The 18,586-nt window shown below is 38.7% G+C and overlaps 2 protein-coding genes across 2 annotated transcripts; both read right to left on the reverse strand.

Moving 5' to 3' along the window:
- LOC103035591 (uncharacterized) lies at window positions 1–7,450 on the reverse strand. The gene is made up of 4 exons (XM_007237256.4): window positions 7,330–7,450; window positions 7,190–7,248; window positions 5,640–6,701; window positions 1–69 (listed from the first exon to the last, which is right to left on the reverse strand). The coding sequence occupies exons 1-3, from the start codon at window positions 7,353–7,355 to the stop codon at window positions 5,656–5,658; spliced, it is 1,131 nt and encodes a 376-aa protein (XP_007237318.3). The 5' UTR covers window positions 7,356–7,450; the 3' UTR covers window positions 1–69; window positions 5,640–5,655.
- Window positions 7,451–7,636: 186 nt separating this feature from the next.
- htatip2 (HIV-1 Tat interactive protein 2) lies at window positions 7,637–15,195 on the reverse strand. The gene is made up of 6 exons (XM_022663933.2): window positions 14,983–15,195; window positions 12,965–13,148; window positions 12,776–12,883; window positions 10,593–10,730; window positions 10,136–10,197; window positions 7,637–8,954 (listed from the first exon to the last, which is right to left on the reverse strand). The coding sequence occupies exons 1-6, from the start codon at window positions 15,105–15,107 to the stop codon at window positions 8,750–8,752; spliced, it is 822 nt and encodes a 273-aa protein (XP_022519654.2). The 5' UTR covers window positions 15,108–15,195; the 3' UTR covers window positions 7,637–8,749.
- Between the last annotated feature and the right edge of the window lie 3,391 nt (window positions 15,196–18,586).

The raw sequence follows: 18,586 nt of genomic DNA on the forward strand, positions 1-18,586 counted from the left end.
TTTGGGTGAAAATCATTTATTGACCAAAGGTTTCCAGCAGAGTCAAAGAGGCATCAGTATATAAAAGACCTGTAAAAAACAAAGTGAACGGAGGTGAATATGCTTACCAGCAATAAAACAATTGTTAAAACTGCATTAATAATGTTGCTACAACAAAAAAAAGACTAACAGTATGTGTCGTCACACTCACCACCAATAATAATGAAGCAGATAAAATAAATATTTAAACAGAATTGTGCAAATTATGATACAAGAATGAAATTGATATGTAAGGTCCAAGCACAAAGTGGTGGAATGACTTAGCCACCAAAGAACACCTTCACTGGCCTGATGGTGGCGCTAAAAGTATTTTATGTTTTGAGTGATAACTCTTGAACCATAGGATATATTTTAAAAATTCTTTTTGAGTCTTATTATGTGGGTCAGGCCACTTAACTTTGCAATTTGTACGATGAAGCTCCCCCTAAGGATTTTTTGCAAATTTACATAATGTGCTAAACCTACTTTTTGCTTAATGTAGGTTTGGCATGTTACATGGCCACCATAGGCAAATTAATCACCCTGAAGCAAAGCTAAATTTACTCTAACAGCTATAACTTTTAAATGCTTATATTTCTTTGAATGCCACTTTATATTCACATTCACATCTTGATACTGAGGTACCCTGTCAACTGTTGTAGACATACGCCAACAGGAGGCGGGGCTAAAGCTAAATAACTGTTTCTCAGCAATCAAGTTAAAACTTGGCAGCCTCATATACTAATGGGGCACCAAAGTAAATTTTGATGTGTGCTTTGTTGGGGTTGCTTTTAGCCAATCAGATTCAAGCAAGCTTTTGACAAGCCAAACATTTACGAATCAGCATAAAATGTACAAGCTATATCAGGGCCTCCTACAATTCTGCGAAGTTTTGAATGGATTGGCCTCTGGGGGGCGCTTTATCAGAAAATAATTTATATCTAAATGTATATGTCGTGCAGCCAGCTTTGCTGAAGCCTTTCCAACTTTGCAATTACATGCCTTTAACAAAAATGTATTGTTTGGCCTCGGTGGCCTATTATATATATATATATATATATATATATATATATATATATATATATTTTTTTTTTTTTTTAAATGTTGACATTTTAACTATTTGAGGCCCAAACACCTTGACTAACAGGTACGTGAATGCCTTTTAAAAATCATTTGGTCACAACTCTCTCAAAGACTGTGGCATGTCAAAACTGTTGAACATACTTATTACAAGGGCATTTCAAAATAGCCCAAAAAAAACAGGAGAACAGCGAATTTCATGCTAAATTGTGGTTTTATGTGGTCTGTAGCCTCTACAATGCCCATGTAACCCATATGAAATATGGAGCTACTAGAACCTCATACATAATTTAGAAGTGCAGTAGCAGTAACATCCAAAAGAGAGCGCCATTGACTGTGTCTATAGTAGTAAAAGAGGGTATTTCTTAGTTTTTTCTTCTTTTTTTAAGTAAAATAGCCATGTTTGTCTCTTATTGCAGCAGCTGAATGATTCCCAGTACAAACATTATTAAGGCTAATACGCTTTTCTATGTCAGTAATATAGCTGAAGAGAATCGGTTTCCAGAGCTTCAGTGAGTCAGAGTTTGCTGGCTAAACTAATCTCTGATAGGGGGGAGTTTACCCCGCTGTGTTTAAGTTTAGATGTTTTGGAAGGCAAATGAGGGAAATAAATAACCACTAGCCGAGGCTAACTGCTGTTACAAGATTGGGGTTCATGTCCCTTTAAGGAATGTATGTAAAGCGCACTGTATTCTGTTTAGATCGGTTCTCGCTTCCCCCCTCGTGTTAGACCAGTTAACATCCACGGCTCTCCCCTCTGTTCTCCGAACGCTAGATAGGTTATTTTTGAGTGCTAAGAACGGCTAATAAATGAAAGAAGTGCTTGGGAACTCAACCTGGACTCCTGTGACTAGCTTTGAAAGAAAACCAGGTGAAGTAAAAGTGGGTATCACCCTAGAGCAGTTAACTCTAGCCCAAAGAACTACAAGTTCCACTGGTTCCCGTGCACAGCCGGGAGAAACAACTGCCAGAAGAATTAAGGTGACACTGCTAGCCAATGCTAACTGCTAGCTAATGCTAACATTAAGCTAAGGCTAGTCAGTGTGAAGCCTTAAAGAAACAATATGTGAATTCTGTTTACTTTTATTCTTTGTGTTGGTTGAATGTATGTGCTTTAATGGTTTATAATGTAAATAGGTTGTTAGAAACAGAATAGTTTACTGTTCTGCTTTTTTGTGTAGATAGAGAGTGAGTTGGGAAATTCCTGTAATGGCAAGTCACACACATTCAGAACCATATTGCCTATTCTCAAGATTATTTTAAATACTTGCTTAACCATGCGGGCGTGCCTGAAGTGTCAATTGCTGCTTGCGGCTATATTAAGCGCCGATGTATTCACTTTACCAGAGATGTGGTAAGAGCAGATGTATAAACGTTTGGGTGGACGTTTTATTTTGGCTTTACCCACAGACACAGGAAAAGCTTGGGAACTCAAAAGGCCTGACTTCTGCAGGAAACAGCAGTCCTTGCCATGGTGAAAAAAAGCCCAAGAAGAAACACTTCAAGAAGCAGGTGTATCAATATGCCAGTCTATCATAAAGATAAGATGAGAGCGAATACAGAGGGTTCATCACAAGCTGCAAATCATTAATAGAAATGCTAGATTAGACTATCAACACACATCTAAAGAAGTCAGCCCAGTTCTGGAAAAGCTTTCTTTGGATAGAGTAAGCTAAGATTAACCTGTAACGAAATGATAAAAAGAAGAAAGTATGGAGAGGGTTGGAACGGCTCGACACAGCTCACCACATCCTCTGTTAAACATGGTGGTGGTATGGGCGTGCATGGCTTCCAGTGGCTCTGGGTCACTAGTGTTTATTGATTATGTGAGAGAAGACAGAAGCGTAAGGATACCTACTGAAGTGCACAGGGATTTACTCAGAATTAAATAAATGCAGCAAGGTTGATAGGATACTATGTCACAGTACAGATTGACAATGACCCAAACATACTGCGAAGGTAACCCAGGAGTTTAAGGCTAATTCAGTGGCCAAAATCACCAGTCATCAGATTTGAATGGGATCGAGCATCGTTTGCTTTACTATTAAATCAAAAACCACTGAATGGACCAACTAGACAAAAAACAAAGACGTAAAGTATCCTCAGACCAATCCTGTTAAAATTTGAGATGATTGGTATGCAGCCCTGGCAATGAGTGTTCCTCAGTTTCACTCACTTCATCAACTGCCAATCAGTATAGACCTTTAAAACTTGAAAGTAGAGGAAATAGAGGAAACCTTGAGACAAAATAAGACACACTAATGAGACATGCAGGCACCTCTTTAACACCACGAATTTTTGAAGAGCTGAGAAAATATTAATGGCTACCATGTTGGATTTTTGTCCAATCAGATTCATCACTAGGCCCTAAGAAACAATCAAACCAAATGAAATGCCTGCAGTTTTTCTGTTATCTGCTCCACTAGAACACCAGAGTGTTCAGAAATCTCTATTAGACTCTGTTTTCTGACACTGAGTGTTAATAATATGAACATTGTAAAGAACATTGTTCAGGCTTCTGAATGCTGCTACAGTTTCAGCTACACTAACATACCGTAATTTCCGGGCTATTAGCTGCTACTTTTTTACGTGTTGAAAATTACAGCTTATATAACGGCTAGTAAATGTTTTTTTTTTTTTTTTTACGGCTAACGAGTATCAAATAAACTGTTTTCAGAAAAGAAAATGTGTAGATATATCCAGGGCTCATCAGGACAAAGCAGCTATTCGACCTTATCATGAATCGCATATTTAAAGTGGTACGTCGAGCTGAGTGGAATGCTTGGCTGAAAAGTGACACAGAGTATGCCAGTGCACTCTAAAAATAAAAATAGTTCACTTTAAGTATAAAATTGCAATATTATGAGAATAAAATTGTAATATTAAAAGGGAAAGTAGATTAGTTATGTGGGCTGCCAGTTTCAGAAGCTCGAAGGCAAAGAAGCATTTTCCGCTCATAATCTGTTACAGGACAGTAGTGGCTATAATCAGTTATTTACATTTATAATCTGTTGCTTATTAATGCTTTAGTGCAGGGGTCACTAGTAGGTGGACCAATAATGTACGAACCAAAAACTACTGAGAAGGATTTAAGTCTGACAGTGTTTATTTAATTTTAACTTTTCTTGTCTTTATGGTGTACGTGCTTTGAGTGCAGTAAACTCACAGACCAATCACGTGTGCTGTAAGATCACCCTAATGCTCTCCTCAGCCAATCAGATCTGTACAGATGCGGGAGGGCGGAGCCACACAGGTGGAGTACACAGTAAGAAGCAGCAATCGGAGAATAAAGAGAGAAAGGCTAATTCAAATGGTGCGCACCAGAATTAAAATACTACATTTATAAAACATACTAACAGTAATATTATATCAAATAAAACTTCTGTTTTTAAACAAAGCTGATATTCTGGGCAATTTCAGCAAACATTTCTCCATATATTGTACAATCTGTCATTCATGTAATTATCATGACAGGCAGTCCTAAATCTAATATAAATAAATTCAAATAGAATAAATATAGCATTTTAAAAGAAAGCTGACGTACAGATTCACATTAATAGACTCGGTCAGTTAAATTATTGAGGGTGTTTCCATGTATTGTATGATAATGTAAATATTGTATCATATTGTATTGAAATATACTGAATAGTATTTGTAATTTGTTTTGTGTTTTGGTTGTTGATTAAACACTGACAGAACTACTATGCTTCTTCAGTAAACAGAATAAAACACTGAAGTATAATAAAAGTTAAAATTGGCGACGGTCCGGACCTTGGCCTGACGAAATTTTCTCTAATTGGACCAAACTGAATTCTAATTAAATACCCCTGCTCTAGTGTTACGGTTAGATAATACAGGATCTAGATTTTAGCGTTTGGCAGAGTGCATGGTACTTGGCAGAAGTGTTCCACTGTTACCTGTTGTGCTTTTATTAAAAGATTTATTTCCTTTATTCATATTTCATATTTATATTCCTTTGATCACAATATAGCACAATATAGGCTACTGGTAGTAACGCCTCCACAGCAAATTCTGGACACTGTAGTATCTAACAATAACTAATCAATAAGCAGCAGGTTATAAATGTTACTAACTGATGGTAATCACAGCAGCCCTGTAACAGATCATGAGCGTAAATGCTCCTTTCCCTCCAAGCTTCGTAATAATCTATCTTTCCCTTTTAATATTACAACTTTAATCTTTCCTGGTAGGATACTGGATTTTTTAAACCAGCCAAGTGGTTGCTCGGTATATGTACGATATTTTTAAAATAAGTGGGTGTGGCTTACATTCAGCTGCACTTGATAGGCCAGAAATTACTGTATTTGAGTCCCTGTTATACAGTGTCAAAAACACAAGCAAGTCTGTAAGGGATTACTGAATACCCCCACCCAGTTTGAGGAGAGAGAGTAATGATTGACATGCTAATTGTATACTCATTCATTATTATTTATCTACATTAGCACAATAGATTCAGTGTAAAGCAAAATAATCACACTTTACTGACTGAAAACATTTGTAGTAAAGGGAGAAACATTTACCGGGGAAAGGGTCTTCTCATGGCCCCTTAATTTGAAAAGGTTTAAACTTTCCTGTGGCACTGTGGTTTAAACTTCTCGTGGCTTGGTTAGAGCTGAGCGTGTTGAGCTGTACATTCATACTCAAACCAGGTTTCTTCCATTTGCCAGGATGGGTAGTGGTATGGGACATTCCACTGTACTTTGGGAGTGGCAGAGGCCCACTGCCATGCTGTATCTTTCCAGACTGCTGACGATGAGCTGAAGCTTCCCATGCTTGCTGTGATCTGAAATGGCTCGCTGCAGGTTTAATGTCCTCAGTAGTCTCACTAGTGCTGGCAGAGGGTTCAGATTTACTGAGATCATCAGTGCTCCTGGAATCCTGAGTCACTGGTTTGGTTTGGGGCTTTAGAAACCGTAAGGTTGAATGAGCATATCCTACGTTCGCTGCACCAGAAACACCAGTGTCCTCCTGGGCTCTGGCAAAGCCTTGGAAGTCAATTTGAGCTTCTTTTGAATAATCTTCAGTTGTGTATGTGTGTGGAGAGGGCTCTATCTGTGAATAAACATGATTATTTTGTTGTAATTTGTAATTTTTAGGACTCCTGCTGTCCATTACTGTGTGCTGGAGCAGAATGTTAGCATTACTTAGCATGCTAGGCTCACTCTGCAGCAGTGGAGGAGTGCTCAGTTCTGCCTGCAGTGGAGAGACACTGACTTTGCTTATTTGGCCAACCTCTGAGGGAGAAAACTGACCAGGGGTCATAGCAAAACCTTCAAACGGTAAGGTTAACGTTTTTCTGTCTTGTTTGACACCAAAAACCTCTGCTTTAGTAATGTTGAAATTAGCAGTACTGGGCTGGTTAATCTGGTTCATTGCTTCTTTGTACACAGTATTCCTTGTTTCTGCAGAACCAATCAGGCTGCTGGACCACCTGGCTTTGTGTGTGTGATAAATACTAGCAAAATCAATCAGCTTAGGTTTTAGGTAACTCCCTTTTTGGAAGAAGGCTTCACTCTGAGGAACTGGACTGACGTCTCTGATCCCCAGTGGAGGTTTGTCTTCTGGAGAGACTTGACAGTCATCTAAAAGGAATCAATAAAAAAGAATGACTGAAAGCAAAGTTATAATTTGTGTGTGAGAACTGTTTGCAAGTCTAATGACAAATAACTATCACACCACAGGAACCTCCACTGGAAGCTTTAAAACCAGACCATCTATCGAGGACAAACTGGAGAAAGAACCTCTTTAGGCACTTTTTTTAAATAGAAAGTGATGGCAGGATGCAAGACTTCTGAATGTAACGGTAACGGTGCCAACATGAGACTAAACACCCAGTTTTTCCTTTTATAAAGCAAGAACTCAATCAATTCAAGTGTTAAAACACCATTAGGCCAAAACAGATTAATCAGTACTAATACTAAATGTAGTTTGACAGAGATAAGTGTAAGACTAGCATTTAGGCTAAATGCTCTACTTATCACAAGGTACACTGAATCATTTTGTTAAAAAAGAAGGCAAGGTGTTCCGTGACTTTTGACAGGCAGTGTGTGCATATATTTATAAGCATTACCTTTAGTTCCTCCACAACACTTCACAGCAAGCACCAAAACTGAACACAGCAAACACACCCTGAAAAACCAGCGACACATCATTATCACCTAAACTTATCCACTAAACATTACCCTTATCTGCCCTTTATTCAACTCTTACCTCAAGCGATTTCCCAGCAAGATCATCCTCTTTTCATCCAGAACACAATGGAAATTCAATAAAGAAACGTACTCCACAAGCTGGTGAAACCTGGGCGGCTGTTTGACCAGTATCTATAACCTCTGAGAATACAACCTTCATTAACTTCATTAGCTCTAATTACAGCTGCTCCCAATGGACAGGTGCTGTCAGGTCAAATTCACCAATCAGAAGAGAGATCATAGGTTAAACTCCACCCAGCTGCCATATAACTGTGTGCTTATAAGTTTATGGAATTTAAATGTGCATACAAAACAGTACAACTCTGTCAAGGTTTCAAACATTTATTAATTATTCCCCTGATTTATTAAGCACAACAAACAGCAGACGTGTTTAAGTCAACAATCTCGTGCATAAATATAAACATTAAAGGTCTCTGCAGAGATATACAGAAATATGAAAGTTCCCTCTTATATTGGTTTAAGGCAGTGCATAATATAATATTTAACATTTCCTTTTTAATGTGTTAAACATTGTTTCAATATTATACATATTACATAACCACTGCACATTCATGAACGCTTACAATGAGGACAATTTCACAATTCAGAGCTTATCTGGATATTTCTATTAAAAAAAATATAATAACACCAGCACCATTACAATCTCCTTATATGATTTAGCAAATGACAAAATTTGGGATGCAAGTAAATTAGGCCTGTCAAAACCACTCAACAAAATGATATGAATATGAATTTGTTTGATTAAATGTATAAACCTACTCTGCTTTGTAGCCTGTATTTAACTATTAGGAAATATAAATACTATATTTAGGGTGGAAGTTTGGTGTGAAATTGTGTTTTTTTTGCAAAGAAATTTCTTCTCTGGAAAATTAAAATCAAATTGGAACAAAAATATTTATTTACAATTCAAAGCCACCAGTGAACCTATATGTGTCTTCTGTTTTATACAGAATGCTGATGATGGTGAAATTGTGGTAAAATTGGTAAAATTCCAATTCATTACATGAGACAGTAAAAGACTGTAAAAACAACAACAAGGAGGTGGAATGTTATGACTGATTAAAAAAAAAATAATAATCTAGCAGCATCGCTGCACACTAACACACCACAGCCATGGTGGTGGTTTATCCTGTGGGGTTCTCATCATTGAAGAACAGGGTGGATAATGATAAGGAAATGATGCTAATTATAAAGCATGCAGAGAACCAGACACAGACAAAAAGGGCCGAGAGAATGAACAATGAGTTTTGAAACAATAGTGGTGTTAATGTTATGGCCTATCGAATGGTGCTGCACTACCAGGTTGTAAGGTTGTTTTTTGTGAAATGTCTCAGTAAATGCACTTCACAGGCTAGCGACTGTAAATAATGATGATGATGATGATGATGATGAGAGGGGACAGGCCTAATGTAAACATCTTATTGTTTCTCTCCAAGTTTACCAAGGTCAGAAATGGCTTTATTTTCAAGGATCTCTGTTTTTTCTTCTCCATTAGTCAGCGTGTTCACCACCATAGCTCGAGCCACGGTGGTGATGGGGATAGACATGGAGGGAAACACCCCCATAAACTTGCGGGCGAGCCATTCAGTAGGCCTGCTCTCCTGCCTGTCCACCAGAAGCACCCTAAAAATATACAAAGGAACAGTATTTAACACTAAATACAACATGCACAAGGATTCACTGACAGATGTAAAGAAATGCCTGAAACAGTGTAATCTACAGAATTAAAATAATGTTATTATGACGTTGCAAATGTACAATAATTAGGATCAAAATCAAATTATAACAAAATTCCCAATTTTGAAATAAAAACACATTATACACATTACAGGTTTTAGATAATTAAAGCAATTTGATATAATCTGTGTTATTATCATTGTTGGCAAAGATAAATACTGTTTATAAAAATAAACAGTAATAAGACCGGGCTCATCCTGATCGGCACTAAGTCAGTCCTCAATTAAACTCTTACTCTCTCTCAACTTCTGTGGTACAGTAATTCCTCCCTCTACCCAGGTCCGAAATTTGGGCCTTCTCCTTGATTCCCCTTTCTTTTTACAACCCACATCAGCTCTGTGGTAAAAACTGCATTCTTTAATCTGCGCAGAATAGCTAAAGTTTGACGATCCCTCTCTCAGTCTGCTGCTGAAATCCTCATTTGTGATTTTCATCTCCAGCAGACTAGACTATTGTAACTCCCTGCTCGCTGGCATCAGTTCTTCCTCTATCCATAAACTCCAGATGTTACAAAACTCACTCACACTCGCACCCATGACCACATTACACCTGTTCTCCAGCACCTTCACTGTCTTCCTGTTCAATTCAGGATTCAATTCAAGATTCTCTTACTAACCTAAAAGGCTTTAAACAATCTGTCAAACCTCATTCTTCCCTACAGTCCCATCCTCTAAACTTTGTGGCTTTGGTGATCGGGCTTTTTCCAGACTTCCAGACTATGAAACTCTCTCCCATCTGCGGTTAAACAATCTTCCTCTCTTTCCACGTTTAAATCTAATCTCAAGACCCACCTCTTTTCTCTCCCCTACAGCCCTCCCTCTGTTTAATGTGCTCTACCACTGATCTCTGCTGTCTAGTTGTCATACTATTGTTAGGTTACTGTATTTGCTGTTGCTTGTTGTATAATGTTTCTATCTATGTTTCTGCTAATGATGATTGTAAGAGTCTTCGGGTTTTTTAAAAAAGCGCAATATAAAAATAAAGTATTATTATTATTATTATTATTATTATAAACAATTATCATAAAACTTGAATAGTTTTATTGCTTGTGAACCACAGAGACTTACGCTGGTCTGTAGACAGAGAATCTTTCAAAACCCAGCTCAGCTATATCTGCTTCAACCTGGCCCTGCAAAACACCAGATCAAAACACCATCAGCCATCAAGGTCTTTACTAGCATTAGCAGTGCTGCTCTTTAAGTCTGAGTGGTCTTTTGCTTTGTGGCTCATTTCTGATGAGATGGAAGCGCTCCAAAACCAGCCCATACAGCTTTAGCAAAGGAAAATCCTGTGAACAAAAAAACATCTCTGATCACCGCTGATATAACCCTCCCGGTGTGTGCCTATTGAAACTGCATGGCTGTGTGCTTGATTTTTGCTTGATTTTTGATTTTTGTTATCTATGGGTGTGTCACCTGAATCTGAATATCAAAACAGGGTGCTCAAATATGTTTTAGTCATTTATTGAATGTCTAAAAGCTTGCCTGAGTTCAGTGAGTGTGTGCATGTGTGTGTATGTGAAACCTTGGTTTTCAGGTACAGGAAGCTGCTGGATTTGTCAGCTCCTTTGGATGACTCCAGGTGGAAGTGTGTGCAGCCTCCAGCTTTGGCGAGCTCCGCAGACTTCAGTACGTAGTCGTGATCTACACGGACGAACCCTTCCTGCAACACATTTCACGAAACAGTCTTAACTTTATACAATTCTACAGCCCATTCCTGCTAAGAACATCAAACCCCGTTAAACAAAACTTTAACTTTAGCAAATGTGAAATACCATTAATGCCAAACTGTTTGTAAATGTATGAAAAAGCGTAATTCATCTGCACACATTTACAGTTAGTTTTTTAATGTTGTTGTAACCAGTTTATTGCGAAATCTTTTTTCGAGACATACACATAGAGTTGCAAGAAAAAGTATGTGAACCCTTTGGGATTATACTTGGTTTCTGCATAAATTGGTCATTAATGTGTTCTGATCTTCATCTAAGTCACAACAAAAAGCAAACACAGTCTGCTTAAACTAACAACACACAAACAATATGTTTGCATGGTTTTATAATACACAACATGTTAACATTCACAGTGAGGGGGGAAAAAACATATGTGACCCCCTAGACTAATGACTTTTCTAAGAGCTAATTGGAGGCAGGATGTGATGAGATTGGATGTGTTGGTTAAAGCTGTCCTGCCCCATAAAACACACACCAGTTTTGAGTTTTAAGAAGCATTGCTTGATGTAAATCATGCCTCGCACAAAACTGCTCTCATAAGTCCTACGTCCAAAAAACACATTGCTGCACCTGGTTGTTCCACAGCACTACAGGCAAAATATACTGTGGATAGATGGAATCATAATTGAGTGGTTTGGAAGGAAAACACAATGCAATGTGTGGTGAAAAAAGGCACAGCACACCATCATCAAAACCTCATCCCAACTGTGAAACATGGTGGAGGGGGCATCATGATTTGCGGCTGCTTTGCTGCCTTAGGGCCTGGACGGATTGCCGTCATCAACGGAAAAAATAATTCAAATATATTTCCATATATCCAGGATTTAAGTAAAATAAATGATACTCGACAGCTATATTCAGTCTTTAGTAGATATCAAATGGGTGGGTAATATGGCACGATATTTTAGGGTATAACATCATTCACGATATTGATAAATTTTGACTATATAATCGCGTACGATATGATATGGCACACCCCTACCAGATATCCCATAATATTATAGCTGAACTGAAACAGTTTAGTGAAGAGGAATGATCCAGAATTCCTCCTGACCGTTCTGCAGGTCTGATCTGCAGCTACAGAAAACCATTGGTTGAGGTTTTTGCTGCTAAAGGAGGATTTACCAGTTATTAAATGCGAAGGTTCACATACTTTTCCTCCTCACTGTGAATGTTAACATGTTGTGTTCAATAAAATCATGCAAACATATATTTTTTTGTGTGGTATTAGTTTAAGCAGACTGTGGTAAGGTTTATTTAAGCAAGAACACGAGAGGGAGTGTGTTATCATGAATAACATCATGGCTGTGATTCGGTCGCAGGCACGAGCCGAAGGCGAGTACAGTAGATCATCAAGTGATGTTATTCGTGATAACACACGACCTCGAGTGTTCTATTGCTTTTATACAACAGTTTCTTTTTACAAAATGAATAAACAAAATAAATCAAAGAACTTTAAGAAATTCAGAATGAATATGCTTTAATATGGACTGAGCCTTCCGCCAAAAAGTAGTTCCACCACAACTGTAACAGAACTGAAACTTAACTACAAAACGGTGTATGGTTCATACAGACTAACACCACAAAAGTTAGCTTGAAATCAAAATTGGAAATAAGTGAAGATGGTAACGTTAGGAGCGTGAAATAACGCTAATACTCTCCTCTCCTGCTCCGTGGAGTCGTCTTCAGGTGAATGCTGCGCATTTTTAAAGCATTTCTGCCTGTTTTGGGTGGTGTTGGTTTTAGCTAGCCGGCTGGACTGTGGTTAGGTTAGCGTAGCTTTATCTCAGCATTAACTTAGCTTAGCCTAGCCTGGCTGGTTAGCGTTCTGGCTGTCAGACAGCAGTAACCGAGCGATTTTCATTCCCAGGATACAGGTTTAGTGTGAGATGTTATCACGAATATCGTCACGGCTAGATCACTTCATCAGATTGTGAGGTCGGAACTAACTGTTGTATAAAGTGCATTAGATACCCACAGCTCCGGCTTTGGCTCTGGTCGTCCCAAGACAGCAGTACCCGACGTCATGGCCCTGAAACACTGCAGCATGATCCTCCAGCTTCTCAAAATCAACCACCTCCTGGACCTTCAAATACACAAACTAGTTAAGCAAAAACCTGTTTGTTTGCATATATGCATATATTTAGCATGTAATTAACATAATTACCAAGTTCTCATAAGATTTGTCCTGAAAGGTCAACGTCCGTCGTCCAATCAGAGTGACTTTAGAGAAAATTTTGCTCTCCATGATTTCCTTTAACAGCTGTTTTCCCGTCTCTCCCGAAGCTCCCAGAATGAAACAGCTTTTATTCTGCTGTCGGAACGTTTCCTCCATCACTGGCAAATTCATCCTTTATACATTTTAAAAAAGGTGTTTAATAATCCCATAGTAAAAGCAGGTATTTCTAGTGATTAAAAGCACAGGGTAGGTGTTTCTAATAAAGTGGCCAGTAGGTGAAAGCACAGGGTAGGTGTTTCTAATAAAATGGCCAGTGGGTGGAAGCACAGGGTAGGTGTTTCTAATAAAGTGGCCAGTAGGTGAAAGCACAGGGTAGGTGTTTCTAATAAAATGGCCAGTAGGTGAAAGCACAGGGTAGGTGTTTCTAATAAAATGGCCAGTGGGTGGAAGCACAGGGTAGGTGTTTCTAATAAAGTGGCCAGTGGGTGAAAGCACAGGGTAGGTGTTTCTAATAAAGTGGCCAGTAGGTGAAAGCACAGGGTAGGTGTTTCTAATAAAATGGCCAGTGGGTGGAAGCGCAGGGTAGGTGTTTCTAATAAAGTGGCCAGTGGGTGGAAGCACAGGGTATGTGTTTCTAATAAAATGGCCAGTGGGTGAAAGCACAGGGTAGGTGTTTCTAATAAAGTGGCCAGTAGGTGAAAGCACAGGGTAGGTGTTTCTAATAAAGTGGCCAGTGGGTGGAAGCACAGGGTAGGTGTTTCTAATAAAGTGGCCAGTGGGTGGAAGCACAGGGTAGGTGTTTCTAATAAAATGGCCAGTGGGTGAAAGCACAGGGTAGGTGTTTCTAATAAAGTGGCCAGTGGGTGGAAGCACAGGGTAGGTGTTTCTAATAAAGTGGCCAGTGGGTGGAAGCACAGGGTAGGTGTTTCTAATAAAGTGGCCAGTGGGTGGAAGCACAGGGTAGGTGTTTCTAATAAAATGGCCAGTGGGTGGAAGCACAGGGTAGGTGTTTCTAATAAAGTGGCCAGTGGGTGGAAGCACAGGGTAGGTGTTTCTAATAAAGTGGCCAGTGGGTGGAAGCACAGGGTAGGTGTTTCTAATAAAATGGCCAGTGGGTGGAAGCACAGGGTAGGTGTTTCTAATAAAGTGGCCAGTGGGTGAAAGCACAGGGTAGGTGTTTCTAATAAAGTGGCCAGTGGGTGGAAGCACAGGGTAGGTGTTTCTAATAAAGTGGCCAGTGGGTGGAAGCACAGGGTAGGTGTTTCTAATAAAGTGGCCAGTGGGTGGAAGCACAGGGTAGGTGTTTCTAATAAAATGGCCAGTGGGTGGAAGCACAGGGTAGGTGTTTCTAATAAAGTGGCCAGTGGGTGGAAGCACAGGGTAGGTGTTTCTAATAAAGTGGCCAGTGGGTGGAAGCACAGGGTAGGTGTTTCTAATAAAATGGCCAGTGGGTGGAAGCACAGGGTAGGTGTTTCTAATAAAGTGGCCAGTGGGTGAAAGCACAGGGTAGGTGTTTCTAATAAAGTGGCCAGTGGGTGGAAGCACAGGGTAGGTGTTTCTAATAAAGTGGCCAGTGGGTGGAAGCACAGGGTAGGTGTTTCTAATAAAGTGGCCAGTGGGTGGAAGCACAGGGTAGGTGTTTCTAATAAAATGGCCAGTGGGTGGAAGCACAGGGTAGGTGTTTCTAATAAAGTGGCCAGTGGGTGGAAGCACAGGGTAGGTGTTTCTAATAAAGTGGCCAGTGGGTGGAAGCACAGGGTAGGTGTATCAATTAAAGTGTCCAGTGAGTGTAATCACAGAGTAGGTGTTTCTAATAAAATGGCCAGTGGGTGGAAGCACAGGGTAGGTGTTTCTAATAAAGTGGCCAGTGATAGCAGATGTTACTGAGTAAAACGGTGAATATTTGTTTAAGCTATTAAGTATTCAGTATTTAATAATTTATTATATTATTATAAATTATCAGGATATTTAGCCCGGGTCACACCGACCCCCCCCCCCGGCTGTACCTGCGGTCCGGCTGTGTGTCCGGGTGCGGGTCCGGGTCTGTGTAGTGTAGGAAGGCCGCGAGCAGCGCGATAAACACGGTGAGGAGGAGGAGGAGCGCCGCTCTGCCCCGGCCGCTCTGCAGCATTAATAATAATCTCAGGTTGGAGCTGAAAATCTCTAACCTGCTGCTCTGCTTCCAGTTCCTGCTTCCAGCGCTGCTCCACAGAAACTCCGCAGAGGAGAAACTCCACTCAGCAGCGCGCTCTGCGCTCAGCAGGCCAGCAGGGGGCGCGCCCGAGAGAGTCCGGGATGAACGGAGTCATATGCAGCAAAATCAAGGTTTATAAATGTTTGATCATTTTTATACCAGAAATTGATCTTATTTTTCCGCACAGATTAGTATCACAGGTTTCAGCGCTGCAGATCTAATTTTAGAGCTTCTAAACCATTATATAAAAGCAGACTGAGGGACAGCTCCATCCACCAAATCAACACAGTACTGGAACTTTTCTACAACTTATATGCACTCATACACCCCATCCCTGCACTACTGCTTATACTTGCATTATCATACTCACTTTACTTCCCCTCTACAGCTGTGACATTAAAAGAACTGTATGCACTCATTCACTACACAACAGCCTTTAGCTTTTATACCTTTATATTGGTACTAATGTTTATACAGGTTCTTTTTATACTGGTACTGTCATTCCCTTTTTAACCCCCCATCATACCTAACTGGTACACTTCACCCTTATATTGCATTATTGTCTTGTGTCTCCCGTCTTACGTATATTTATATCTGTGATCTTGTTTTATTGCACATGTCTCTCATTCTTTTATATTTATACTTTTATTTTTCTGACCTTGTTGTAACTTTGGAAAGGAGAGTAACGTAATTCCAATCCGCTGTATCCTGTAATCCTGTTCATATGCAGTATTGAAAATAAAACCACTTGACTTGACTTGAAACTCTGTAATTTGAGCATCAGCTCAAAAACTCAGTCAGCTCACAGTAGCAGTAATGCAGTGCTTTTCCTGTATATCCCCTGTTTACTGTAGAAAAATAGAAATATACAGATTCGTTTCCTTTGCTCTTTTAGCGAAATACTTCAACATACTTTCTAAAATAAAAGGAATATCTCGGAAAAGCAGTTTATCCAATTAAAAGCAGCAGCTACTTTTAACTGGAGCTTTTAGCCGTTTATCTCTATTCATCGCCATTTAATTTGGACTCTCTCTCGGGCTCCCTCTAGTGATTTCTGCTGTAAATCAGGAAAGTATAGGCAGTGAGTGGGTGGGCTCTCCGTAAACCAGCTCTGGTTACTCCTGTGCGAACAGTGCGCTTGCGCAGTCAGCCGATCCCAGTATATTGATAACAGCTGTCACACAAAAATCGAATTACTGAAGAAATGTAGGCCTGGTCAGTCGAGTTGTGCTACCTTGTGAAACCGTGCTACCATATTGTATATTTACCTGTAAAAATACAAAAGAAGCACTATTAGAGCAAGTTTCCAGTATATTAGGATAGCATAAATCACTGTATCATGGTAAAGTGTATCATGGCAATGAGAGGTCATTAGAAACTGCTTATGTCTTTCTATTAAATAATAATTATTGTATTTATTATTAGTATTAATACTTTCCAATTACATTTTGCAATGAGAGTAAGTCCATGTTGTTTAATGCACAAAAAAACCAAAACATATTTATATATATAAAGAAGAAATAATTAAAAAGTGTAGGTTAGCTCATGCGCAGTGTCTTTTGGAAGCATGAATCGATGGGTAGGATAACTCGACAGAACACCTGCCATCTGTGTTCATGTATGTTTATTTTCCTATAACGTTTCCCAAACGTTGACACACGTTTTTTCATGCTTTCTTCCTTTTTATGATTTTTACATTGTTAATCTTACATTGAAGACTTTATTAAAGCGACACAAGAACACACGCAGAAAGATTTAGTAAACAAAAAGTGTTAAAGAAACCAGGAAATGTTTTATACTCTAGATTCTTCAAAGTATCTAATTTATCTTTGAGTTCAGATCTGCAGACTCTAGGTGAGATTTTAATCTCAGGGTCTTCATGAGGGAGAGTCACCTGGAATAGTTTTCTCAGGAAGGAGTTTCTGGAGGTGCTGAACAATAGTTGCTGCTTTTCCTTCATGCTGTGAAGCTCCAGCTCATCCCAATTAAATCACCTCAAATCACCATCTCAGTTAATCAGGTTTAAACCAGGGGATTAATGTGGAGGAATAACACTTTTTTACGGTTTACTATCTAAAAAACAGAGGAAACATTCCAAGCTGGTGAAGAGCTAGCCTACCAGAATAAAGGTATGTTTTTTTCTGGGGGACCAGATGGGCTTGAACTGGATTTTTTTGTTATGTAATTCAATTTGTGTCCCTTTATTGTTTTTATGTATTTAATATTATTCTACAGTGTAGAAAATGCAATAAATAAAGAAATAAAGATAAAAATTAACTTTTGACTGGTTCTGTATCTTCAGCGCTCTGTAAACGCTGTCTGTTCGGGAAACGCGTAATTCTGCCTCTCTACCACAAGGGGGCAGTGCCTCCTCAATCCTCAACCAGTCAAACCTAGCGGGAGAAGGGTCTGTCTGCAGAGCCGCGGGTTTAAACAAACCAGTGGCATTCTGCGCATGCGTTAACACTACTGTTATAATGATGAACATTTTAATAGTTTTAGCAGATAATTCGATCATTTAGGACCAAAAACTTTTTATTTAAACGCAGAGTAAATATTACACATATTAGGCTTATGAGTCTCGACAGACATTTCTCTCCCAATTACTATTGAAATTCACCACTTACTCATACATGCACATCCCATAATTAACTATTCTTATGTACATGAGTATTAGTAATTGGTTTCCATGCCAATAAAAGCTATGACGTTCTTTTCTTTTTTATACTGCTTGTCTATTTATTTTTCTATTCTTTTGTTCTGAGCTGTGACTTAAAATATCCCATGTGTGAATAATAAAGGAATGATTTATGTTTCCACATCTGATGGGTTTTATGTAGGCTCCCCAACATTGAACATGAAAATGCCTAGAAACTAAATACCCTAGTTAGCTAAAATAATTACAAAGACAAAATATTATTCATCTACGTAATTCAACCTCAGAGCTGGCTTTAATAAATAGATGGGCTTTATGTGTGCACTTACCCATGGGCCAGAATAAACATAAACAGACCTAAACTGAGCACAAAAAGAACTTTATTAAGACAATAAGTAGTATTTACTTTTCTTACATTTAGTAACAACAGAAACCAACAGAAATCAATTAATTAGAAACAATGATAGGCCAAATTCACAGCATATACAACTAACATTACAAACACATCAAAACAAAAATACAAACAACAAACAGAAATTGAAAAGCTTTAAAATATTGATAGATGTGACAATTTTTTATTTTTAATTTGTCGAAAATTAGTCAGTAAGTGTATATAATTGTATAATTCTAAATAATGTATAAACCTCATAAATCCATTATATCCTAGGTATATACATTTACCTAAAATTATAATTAAATTTACTATAAATCTCTCCTTGTGGTTAAATAAAGGGTCCTCAAACATATACAATATATATTG

The sequence above is a fragment of the Astyanax mexicanus genome, chromosome 16 (assembly GCF_023375975.1).
Source record: "Astyanax mexicanus isolate ESR-SI-001 chromosome 16, AstMex3_surface, whole genome shotgun sequence".
In the NCBI taxonomy this organism is placed as follows: Eukaryota; Metazoa; Chordata; class Actinopteri; order Characiformes; family Acestrorhamphidae; genus Astyanax; species Astyanax mexicanus.